The sequence below is a fragment of the Microchirus variegatus genome (genome assembly GCF_963457635.1).
Source record: "Microchirus variegatus genome assembly, chromosome: 1".
Lineage (NCBI taxonomy): Eukaryota > Metazoa > Chordata > Actinopteri > Pleuronectiformes > Soleidae > Microchirus > Microchirus variegatus.
Genome location: NC_139802.1, coordinates 7,634,124 through 7,645,918, shown reverse-complemented (window position 1 = coordinate 7,645,918; position 11,795 = coordinate 7,634,124). Strand labels below are relative to the sequence as shown.

Genomic DNA, 11,795 nt, shown 5'->3' with positions numbered 1-11,795 from the left:
GTTTAGACTCTGATGTATGAGTGCTGAGATCAAAGAGTGAGCTTCTTCAAATGTAACCACCTCACTGTGTTATATCTCTGCATATTTGTTAATTCCCAGACATTAGACTGCTGGCGTCGTTCGCAGGAGGGCGGTGACCGATATCAGCCGTTAGAAAATAATCTTCCAGATGTGGCAGGTAGCTTTGATATGGTGGATTTTGTTTTGTGGCATTACCCTTTTTAGTGCTACTGATTTTTTTTTGCTGCGTTCCAAAAATATGCAGTTGTATGTGCACCTGTCTGCTTCTTTGAAGTTAAAAACCATTCGCCATCGTCTTTAAAAACTTCACACAAGGAGTTGGTCTAGTCAACTTCTGCAGGGTCTGAAATTCAAAGCAGAAAAGGCAGAATGTCTTAAAAATGTGCAGAAATGAATCTCTTTTATAATGCATGCATTATCACAACAGAAACAGTACAGCAGACAACTGTTTAATACACAAATAGAGACCTAGAACTTCTGTTATTCTGAATGGTGTCCATACACAGGGATTCTCTAATTCCTGTTTAAACCAGAAGGCAGGTGCCTACATCCCCTGAGACCGCCATGAATAAGGTGGTTTGATAACGAGAACATTCACTTCTGTATAATGTGTACAATAAATATTGGAACACGGCATTATTTATTTCTCATCCTTGTTAACATTGAAAACAAGGAAACGGTACTTTTTAATTCACATGGTTGGGGCTTGCACTACATCTAAGACTTTGTGGGGAACTGTTAATCGATACTTAGAAAATAAAATGTATTAAAAATGAAAATCAATGGTGACAGTGTTCTTTGTAATCTAGTGCAGCGCTGCACACTACTAAAATAACTTCCAAAATCCAATGAGGATCATGAACAAATAGGAAAGACACTGACCAGTTGAAATAACTGTGGTTTCAATTATTAAAGGAAAGTATCTCAATGAAGGAGCTGCAGCTGAGCTTTCAAAAAATTACAATAAGTAACACTAACTGCAGGGGGCCACACATTATATTTAACCTATTTAGCTCGTGATTATTATTTTTTTAAAACACTTCAAACACACATGTACACTCATACATATATACTCCTGGATTTCCTGATTGTATCCCAATAATGAGATTGATGAATAACCTTTAAATGGTCATTAAAACATTGGTAAAACGACAAACCCAATGGTGGCCTACGACTAATTATACACGTTACCGTCTCACTAGCCTTTCCTTTCGTACATGTTTGTTTATGTGTATTGAAAGTGTAAAACTGTTGTATTTATTTGAATAATTTTGGAATACGTTAATAAAACTCGATAACAATGTAAATAATACTCTTTTAAAGCATACTAACACGCCAACGTAGGGTCTCTACTTTAAAACTCTATGCTAGCATTTAGCTAACAGCCCGTAGAGTACCACAGTATAGCATCACAGAGATGCTAGCATGACCACATACGGTACTTTCGTTTCGTGCCATTGTTATATCCTTTGTGTTCAAAATGTACGCGTTTCGCGACTAAATAAGCTTGAAAGTCTCCAGTTAAACCGTATTGTAATTGATTTTGACATTGGTAACCGTTGTTCTAAAGCAAACTTTATCTTCACATGACCATGACCATTCCATAATTAAAAACAGTGTGTGTGTGCGTGCGTGCGTGTGTGAAGACCACAGCGGTGTCTAATAACACATCACTGTCGCACACCTGGAAAAAAAAACTACTCACGTCTGTCCATAAATGGTCCTGCAGTCTGTAGTAGAGTTTCACTGCGCAATCACAGCAGTCAAACCAAAAGATGATGCTTCGCCCAAGACTTTTAGCCTTCGTTGTTGAAAATAGACAAATAGCTGGCGTTAATGTTGACTTTTGCGAGGTATCGGCTTTAGGGACCAAATAAAAAAGCATGTAGCAGACAGCGTGTGCCCCGAAGGCACCCAGCTGTGTAGTTGACGATAATAATGCTATACTTCAGGACATCATTTGAAGAGAATGCACTTAATTTTCATATTTTAATGACCCCATCATGTTGATGGCGTTCACACACTGGAGTCCTCCAATTCCGGGTTAAACCGGAAGGCATGCGCCCACTCACCCAGAGACCGTCGTGAATACGTTTGTTTGATAACGAGGACATTTCTTCTCTGTGTTTGCAATAAATATTCTAACACTGTATCCTTTACGAAACCTAACATCTCGTGTTGTTATTATCGTCCATACATTGGCACATTTTCACAGCTTAATCGGTCATTGAAGTGTCGGAACCAAGTGTGGACGCTGATGTTTCTTAACGACTGCATTTAATAGATGAACGTGATACGTTCGATTGAACGCAAGCGTTTGTTTCAGACGGGTGGAGATCCTTCCAGCTTATTGACATTGGGCAACCGCACCGACGTTGGAGCTTCTCAGTTATGAAACAAGCGCACCAACTGGGAACATTAGCAAACAGGCTCACCGACGTGAGGATGATGGACAAGGGTGTTATCATTATGGATACACATGAAGTAGAATATTGACTGAGGACTCTTGGCTGAGAGCAGATTTTGTGTTGGGACATTTTAATGAAAGTTATCTTGAACTCGACTCTGCTTGTGCTGGGGCCATAAGCTTTTGCTAGCTCCCTGTTGTCATCAGCTGTGCTATTGTAACTCAGTGGTTTAGTAGAGTAGGGACATGTCCGAGTCCGGCCACAGCCAGCCCGGGATATATGGGCAAGGACGCAGGAGGAGGCGACGCCGGGGAGACCGAGATGTTGGACTCCCGGGACAAAACCTGTCTGGTCCCAGCCGGGATCGAGAATATCAACCGAGAGAACGGAGGGTAAATGCAAACCACTCTCTATGCCAATGTATTCAGTGTTGCTATCACGGCTGCTGTGGCTTTTACTCTTAATGGTTAATTTTCATCAAATAATAAGTTAATACCAACATAGTTTAGGGGGGAAAAACACAGTACAGGAAATAAATAAAGAAAAAAAGCCATACCAAAAAAACACACACCTAAGTTATTATATAGTAACTAATATTGAGAGTTATTTTGTAGTTGTATGGTGTGAAATTCTACTTTGATTTGTAACTATAACTCACTTTCATGTATCTTTTTTCAGGATGGGAGTGAGGATCCGCCCGGTCCACTCATTCAGAAAACCCCTATCATTCTTGCAAAGCCTCCCGGGGAAAGGGTAAGTTGGGTTGTGCCATATTTTAAAATCTTTTGTTGATCTCTTTATTGAACACAATTCTGATTTACATGACATTTGAACATTCAGATTTACTTTAGTGGTATTTTACCTGTGGGACAGATTGGCCACAAAGCAGGAATATACATTAGTGTGTCTGCAGTAAATAAAATGAAATGTTATATTTTTTGAATTTGCCAGCAAAACTTGGCTGCAGTTTGATCTCCATATATTTCTTTGGCAGATGCTTATAAGGCAGTTTTTAACAATGTATCCACAGCACCACAACAAATGAACCACACATCAGAAGTTTATTGTTACAAAATGTACAGTGTGTAAAGTCCCTTTACATCAGCTCCTGAGTATGGACTCGTTCTTTTCCAGGCCAAGCCATCACAGAATGCACCTGTCAGTGGAGCTCCAGTCCTGGAGAAGCCTATCATGCTGATGAAAGCCAGGGATGATACAGGAAAGACGGGGACACCTCCAGAGGCAGCAACTCAGCCCTCTGGTCCTGGGCCCTCTAAGATGGAGAGAGAAGGGCAGCGACCTACACAGCCTGTGTACCAGATCCAAAACCGAGGAATGGGTGCCTCTGCATCTAGCAGTGCTGTGGATCGTGAGTAATTGTGGATTTGAATTAATAAAACAAACAATTGAAACTGTGTTGTAAATGACAACTGTTTGTTTTCTTTATGTGACTTCCAGCCATGGTTGGACAGTCTAAGCTTCTTCCTCCAGAGAAGATGAAGCACAGCATTAAACTTGTTGACGATCAGATGAACTGGTGTGACAGTGCCATGGAGGTGAGTAAATGTTTGATTATGGAGGAGCTGCATTTTCCATGTATGTCACCATTACTCAAACGGAGTTGCTTTTTGTTGTGATACCTTACAGTATCTGAGAGACCAGACAGATATGTTGGTGGTGGGAGTCATAGGCCTTCAGGGAAGTGGGAAATCTACGATCATGTCACTGTTATCTGCCAACACCCCAGAGGAAGATCAAAGGTAATGTTGTTCAAAACACATGCGCACTTAGTGTAAAATTGTTCATAGCATCTTCAAAACAAAATTTCAAATTCAAAGATGCTGAAAAGACCTTACATACAAAGCAATGAAACTCAGGGAGCAAATATGAGCAAATCTAGACCAGTGGTGTCAAATGACGGCCGTTAGAATCTAATCATGATGTGAAATACAATGTTTTATATTCTATATTCACATGGTAAAATTCAGTATTCACTATTCCATTTTTATTGTGAGTCTAAATTACAAATTATGAAGAGGACAACTAGTACTGAATTTGAAGTCCAGTAAAAGTTACTGTTTAGCATGCAGCACATTTTTTTTATCACAGTTTTCTCAGATTAACACATCATTACATCAGTGACAACACTAGAGGTAGTCAAATTTAATTTAATTGATATTAAGATACAGTATGTATATGCATACAAGAGCTCTTGTTTCTGCTTAAGTAAAGTAAAGAGCAAACTATTAGCCCAAGTTTATCTTTCTGTTCGTTGTATTCATATCGATCAGCTGGAAAAGGACTGGTGTTGCAAAAGCAGCAAAATTCAAGTAATACATATTAAATAACTAATCATTTCTATCCATATATTTTTCTTTCCTTTTAACATTTTGTTTTTTAAAACGGCATACTACAAAGTAACAGTACTCTTTCTGACCACACAGTGGCAATGTAGCAAACCCACCTGCTGCTGTAAAACAACCCTTTAAAACTACATTTTAATGTATGTAGTATGTGACTTGCTTTGACTCATAAAAAGACACTTTTTGGTGATTGGTGATTTAAGGCAGACTGCGTCCTATGCTTGGAATAAACATGTATATTTGTCTGTGCAGGAGTTATGTATTTAGAGCCCAGACTCCAGAAATTAAGGAGAGAGGAGGGAACCAGAGCACAGGGATTGATTTCTTCATCACACAGGAGAGAGTCATTTTCCTGGATACTCAGGTAAGAATGAAGCAATTTGGATACATAGCCTTTTCTTTTTGTCAATTTTCTGTCAGTGCTATTCTCAGTCACTAAGTGATTTTAATATATGCATATACAGTTTCCTTCCTTCTCAAAACCAATGTCTTTAATCTGAAAATGTGTCTTACCCAGATGTAAACACACGCAGATAAGCTCTGACATTTAAAATCCCTACAAATTAAGAAATGAAATAGAGAAGCAGAACTGTGAGGTCTTCAGGTACTGTGGATAAAGTTGAAAAACTGTGAATAGAAAAAGAAACTTTCTCTAAAAGTCACTGGAGGTTTTACATCTACATTTTGTACAAACAAACTGTGAACTCTCACATTCACAGACTCCAGTCTCCACTTGAGTGGGTAGACCAGAATAGCATGCGAGTGTGTCCCACGACAGTCTCAGAGCAGAGAATGAAGTTGAATGATTGATGATGATTTTAAATTATTAATTATTAAACACTTAATTGCTCAAATTTGCTAAGGTGGTTACCAACACAGTTTCTTGTGGAGTGACAAAGTCCGAAGAGATGTTTCTTAATCACGTCAAAGGGTGATCATTAATAGTTTAATGATAGTAATGTGTAACAGATTCAGCCAAATCTAGCTGTTGAACTAGTTGAAGTAAAATGCAGCTTTCAGTTTCACCAAAGTGTGTCTAAATGTCTTGCTCGTTTCATTAGCCGATGCTCAGCCCATCTATTCTGGACCACCTCATCAACAACGACCGGAAGTTGCCTCCAGAATACAACCTCCCTCACACATATGTTGAGATGCAGGTGAGCGGGCAGTCTTCAGGGAGCAGTGTGCACTCATTGTCCTAATTTAATTTTTAATGACAGGAGAGTGATTATTTCACTTCTGTACACACTCTGTTGAATGTAACCACATTAGTTCTCTGTAATCAGTCTCTCCAGATCGCTGCCTTCCTGTTCACTGTGTGCCACGTGGTCATTGTGGTCCAAGACTGGTTCACCGATTTAAACCTCTACAGGTGGGTGCTTGTTATTTCTGATTCACCCACTTGCTCAGTACAGAAGGAGAGGCCAGCTTTCAGTAAAGGGTCTGACAATAACTTTCATGTCCTCGCCTCCAACTGGAATGCTGAGTATTTCATATTGTATCTTGAGAGGAAATTGGTCTTTTGCTTTTTCATGATCTCAGTAATGATATTCTTTCCAGTGGCATTTTAAACAACAAATGCAGCCAGACCTCGACCTGCTGAAAATGGCTGCCAATGTCTTTACTTGTCCAGTACGACACTCTCCTATCTCCATACCCTGAAACAATTAACCAATTACTTAATTAATTGTCAACTATTTTGCTAATCGATTAATCGAAGCTTTTTTTCATTATTAAAACAATATTACTGATTGTATTAGCTTCTTAAATGTGAATATTTTCTTAGTTTATTGGCGCCACATAACAAAGAAATCATTAAAACTCAATGATTTTGGTTTGTGGACAAAATAAGAAATTCAAGAACATTGTCATTTCCAGATTTGACAAACACTGATCAACTTTTTTAACATTTTCTGACATTTTCTGGACCAAACGATTAATCGAGAAAATAATTGTTAGTTTCAGCTCTAATGTACAGGAACCAAAGCACCATTGTCATAATATCGTCCTCATAGATTCTGGACCTGGGAACAATTACTATACACTCATGGATTACTGACCCTGGTTTTCAGACATTGGCAGGTACCACACGAGGACTTTAATGTTGTGTTTGTGTAGGTTTCTTCAGACTGCTGAGATGCTGAAACCTTCCACTCCGTCTGCAAGCCATGACAGCACGGGCTCTTCAGGCGCTGATGATGGAGCAGAGTACTATCCTCACATAGGTCGCTTTGTTACACAGATACACAAAACACAGATGCACTCACCAACTAGACAATAAACTAAAAGTCTGACACTCTTAAATGTCTTGTTCTTCCAGTGTTCCTCCAAAACAAAGCCAGACGGGATGAATTCTGCCCAAGGAATCTGAATAACATGTACAGAGTGGTGGATAAATTAATGACCCATTCCCATCTCAAGTACAAAGGTGCATAAGTATATGAATATTCCCCTCACATTTAAATCTGCGATTTCTGTTGTTGTAGGTATTGTTCTTGCTCTGGCTGTCATTACCCCAAACCATGTGACATATGTATGCTGTGACATGGGGGCGGATTGAGTGGCGGTTGTTTTGAGCATCAGAATTCATATCTGTAACTTTTTGTGGGCTCTTTGTTCTGTTTTCAGTCACACGAATATGTCTCGCTTTGCTAGTGCAATGTTCCCACCTGTCTTTACGTAAAGCAAATCACTTCCTGTGTGCAGCGCAGGAATGCAACTGAGTATTTAAAAGTCCAAACCTCTTGTTTTTTTCTGTAATTCTTTCTGCAATTAATCATCCTCACATCTACACCTGTGGTTTGTCTTCAGGTACATTGTCCATGCTAGACTGCAACGTCTTCCCTGGACTGAGACCAGATTATCTGTCGCCTGAGGTCAACATGTTCCTACTTCCTGTGCAGGAGAATGATGGGGAGGATAATCTGACTAAAGCAGGTTAGAGAGACTTTATCATCTAAGACGAAACTCAGTTGTCCCTTCTGTAAATTTGTACTGATCCGTCACTTGATGCCACCATGTTTAGGGTCAGGAACGTACCCGCTCTTTTCCCTGCTCCCGGGGTACAGAGGACATCCTTCTTTCTCCACCATGGTTTCAAAACTGCGCAGCCAAATACTGAGCATGCCAAGATGCCAGCTGTCACACACAATCCTCACTGAGAAGAACTGGTAAATGTCACATTTACAAATACACTTTTTTATTATTATTAATATTCTCTTACTTTATCAACCACTAATCAGTAGCATAGTTTTTTGTGTGTTATTTTTAGAACAACCAAACAAGTTAAAAGTCCCATATTATGCAAAATTAACGTTTGAATCATTTAAATCCTTATATTTGGGTCTCCGGAGGTCCTATCAGAGTTTTTCAAAGTGTGAAAAAAAGATGACTCATGTTTTTGTGGTCCTCCTCAGTCTAAGTACAGGAGATGAAACACGCGATGTTGACTTCCGTGCTCACTGGGACGTCACAATGCGCTAAATTCCTGGAATCGTTGTCTCATGGAGCCCCGCTTTGTCTGTAAAACACGCGAGAGTGCTGGCGAGGGCAACATATCAGAAAACCGGAAGTCCTAGTTCTATTCTTGGCCCCAAAGTGCAGCACAGAGTCCTGCACATACTTCCAGCCTCAGAGGATTTATCTGTCCAGTGGATACATGTTATATATGATGGCAATGTGCCTGCTAGAGCCTGAAAATGATCACTTTTCCAAATGCTAACTGCTGTTAGCTCCCAGTAGCCTCTGTGGCTGATGTCATTTCCTGTCCCTTAAGTTTCATTTTACTTTTTTTAAGGTGGACCTAAAGAGATACTACTAAACAGAGCATTCTGAACAGGGCCGTTTTGGCAGGGTGATTGAACTGCTGTGATAATTCATCCTTATGGTATTTTGACTAAAGCATGTCACAGACATGTTCATTAGGACAACAGAGAACTAGGTTAACTTGGAGAAATAGGGTATAATATGAGACCTTTAATAGAAGTATTTATGGTATACCTTCTTGAAAAAACTATTCAACACTTTTCTTTCATATGCCATATTGAAATGTTGACACAAAATGTAAACCTAAACCTAAAACATTTTAAGCATATTTCAAATAAGAAACTAGTAGTAATAAATTAAATGTTCATACTTTAAATCTCGATTGTGTGGTTTTCTCATCTTGGCGAGTCTTTATAGCAAAGGCAACATTTTACTACGTTACAACTATTTTACTGAGATTTCAAAGCAGATGTGCTCCGTGTAACAGCTCATTTTTGTTCAGATACACACCCCTTAATTATAGAGTTGTTCATTCTCTGCCAGTATTCTCAGCCAGAGTTGTTTTGTGAGTATGATCTCTGGTGTCCATGAAAGTTTTCTGTCTTTTACAGGTTTCATTATGCAGCTCGCATCTGGGATGGAGTGAAAAAGTCGTCAGCGCTGTCGGAATACAGCCGCCTGCTCTGCTAACACCGTGGTTGTAATGCCGTTGTATGCAATCGTGGTGCAGACTCTTGTGTGTGGTTTTCCGGTCACATAGAGTACAATTGTGGTCCAGGTAGTAGAGGCTGCCAAATGAAACACAGGAGCATGATATGCGATGAAGAGTCCACCTTAGTGCAGGATGAAGTCACTTTGGGTGGACTTGTAGATCCTGCAGAGTGTTGGCACACAGAACGGTTACCTGTGCTTGCCCTCAGGAAATGTTTGGCAGTGGCTCAAAGGACAATATTAAATAGTGTTCTAACAAGAATTTCAATGTCTGAGATGAATATATTGCCTTTCTGTGGGTTTTTTTTTTTTTTATTTCTTTGAAACAAGATAAAAAAAAAAGAAGTATTGTTTATCAGTTTATCAGAGTGTGGATCTTAAACTGCTCTTGTGTTTTATTGCACAGGGCTGTTGCACTTTTCTTTTACAAGGCCAGGACAGGGCAATTCGCCACAGGCACATTCTTTTATAAGACGACAATAATATTTTATTATGTATACAATTGGTACAATGACTCCCACATTTTCGGTTAGGTTTCATTTATTTGATATGGGCACACCCTGGTTTGGCTTTGTTAGAGGACTGACTCTCCCCTTATCCCCCTCCCACTTCAACAACTATCTGTACCTACAGTCGGATAAAAGCTGTCTGTATTCTATTTTACTGTATGTTGTACTTTGCCTATAGAAAATAAAGCATTTGCTGAGAGAACCCTTACTAATAAGACATTATAAGGAGAAACCAAGTACGAACGGCTGAGGTTTCTTTTTAGACGTGCATCGATAAATTGATTAAATACATTAAGCAGATCATTCTCTCTCTTTAGAATGTACATTCAATATGATTATTAGCATGTGGTCATTCAGTAGTAAATTACTGAGAGCACTAGGTTGTGGAAATATTGAGGAGAAAATAAATAATCAGTCTTTAGTCAGGTGTAGTCTTTCTGTTGATGAGCAGAAAAGATGTTTACAAATAACTGCTGCAGAGGAAGAAGTTGGGCTTCAACGCTGCAATTTGATGTTTCCCATTTCCCAAACATGGCCGGATGTGCGTAGACGCAGTGGTGTATTGCTGCTTCGGCAGCTACCTTGAACAAACTGACTAGCAATCTACAAAATTTTCCATTTTCCCACATCGAGTTACATCTGAATATAAGTGGGTGTGCTTATTTCGTCTGATAGATGAGTTGTGAAGGCATTAAAAGGAGTTAACCGTTTTTGTCTATACGAAACCTTTTTACAATGATTTGTACAAATGTATTTTATAACAACTCTGAAAGAAGTAGTATCCAAAGTATCTATTACGTCAGTGTTTGCCTCAGTGAGTTCCTTTTGCTTCTGCTGACCTGCTTTAACTAAACAGCATTTGCATCTCGAAAATTAAGCTTAAGCTAAGTACATCAGTCGAAGCTTTTGCAACAATCGCTGGACTCTTTATTGTCCTGCAGAGCACTGCGAGAGCTCCAGCGTGAAGGTATTGTGGCAAAAGATGTCGTAAGGTGTCTGATGAGGAGAAATAAAGTTGGAGAATGAAAGTTTTGATTGTTGAAGCGTGGTTTATTGTTTGCAAAGAGAGAGTCAAGATGGACAACAGGTCAAAGCTGGCTCTGAGTCACAGAGAATGTTTGTATCACTTTATAGCTCCTAAGCTTATCTGTGCACCTGGGAAAGATGAAGTTGGTTCGCAGAACCACAGTAAAATTCTAAAGACAGATATTCTAAGATGGAACACATACTTCAGGATGACAAAATATGAACAAATAAAAATGTAAGACACTGAGAATGCTGAGTGCAGTACTTTTTAAATATCGCACAGAACACAGTTAAAGGAATTACGCACATATTTTTCCCGCAATTTATTCAGTTCCCATAAAACCCTGAGGGAAAAGACTCTCTCAGTCTGGTGATGTGAGTCCAGGGGGTTCTGTATCTCTGCAAGAGGTCAGGAGGAAGTACAGGCTGCTGCTGTGGAGACCATGAAAAGAACTTTGAAACAAGCCATAAAATAACCGAAGGGAACTTGTGACAATAAAACATGAACCATTAATATAAAACATTAACAAAACGCCAGTTGAGCTCCCAGCTTGATGACTCCTCGTGCTCACTGTGTGTGTTCTGTGAAAAGTAAACTGGCAAGTGTTTTTTTGTTTTTTTAAACGGCAAGAAAAGTCAAATAGAAAATCTGGCTGCAACAATCCAACCGTTTTATTTATTTTGTACTTCTGCACTAACAGTAAACACATTATTAATGAGATTGCAGCAGTTTAAAAATATACAACCTAGTCTATATACCATACATCATACAAATAGTCCCACATGGGTTGTTAAAGTGTGATTATACTGCATTCATTCATACACATGGGTATTTTTTTCTGTGTTCAGTCAGGTATGAATGTCTATGTCCACATTTAGAGTAAATAATATTGGTTTCTGTCAATTATTCAGAGCAGATAATTTTCAAATTTTCGTTTTCTGACGTAACTGGCAACCCGTGGTTGCTCGGCAGCCGAGACTCTACTGACTGC

The 11,795-nt window shown here is 39.2% G+C and overlaps 1 protein-coding gene across 1 annotated transcript; it reads left to right on the top strand.

Annotated features, from left to right (window-relative positions):
• Positions 1 to 2,474: 2,474 nt before the first annotated feature.
• On the top strand, positions 2,475 to 10,640 carry smg9 (SMG9 nonsense mediated mRNA decay factor). The gene is made up of 13 exons (XM_083898781.1): positions 2,475 to 2,821; positions 3,108 to 3,182; positions 3,564 to 3,798; positions 3,888 to 3,985; positions 4,077 to 4,189; positions 5,045 to 5,156; positions 5,854 to 5,949; positions 6,079 to 6,164; positions 6,911 to 7,017; positions 7,113 to 7,220; positions 7,604 to 7,729; positions 7,818 to 7,962; positions 9,169 to 10,640. The coding sequence occupies exons 1-13, from the start codon at positions 2,675 to 2,677 to the stop codon at positions 9,245 to 9,247; spliced, it is 1,527 nt and encodes a 508-aa protein (XP_083754907.1). The 5' UTR covers positions 2,475 to 2,674; the 3' UTR covers positions 9,248 to 10,640.
• Positions 10,641 to 11,795: the final 1,155 nt, after the last annotated feature.

Bases quoted from the DNA above. Each gene is read 5' to 3' on its own strand.
- smg9 (XM_083898781.1), top strand. From the start codon at position 2,675: ATGTCCGAGTCCGGCCACAGCCAGCCCGGGATATATGGGCAAGGACGC. The intron at 5,157-5,853 runs GTAAGAATGAAG...TCGTTTCATTAG, and splicing joins TCATTTTCCTGGATACTCAG to CCGATGCTCAGCCCATCTAT. The intron at 7,963-9,168 runs GTAAATGTCACA...TGTCTTTTACAG, and splicing joins ATCCTCACTGAGAAGAACTG to GTTTCATTATGCAGCTCGCA.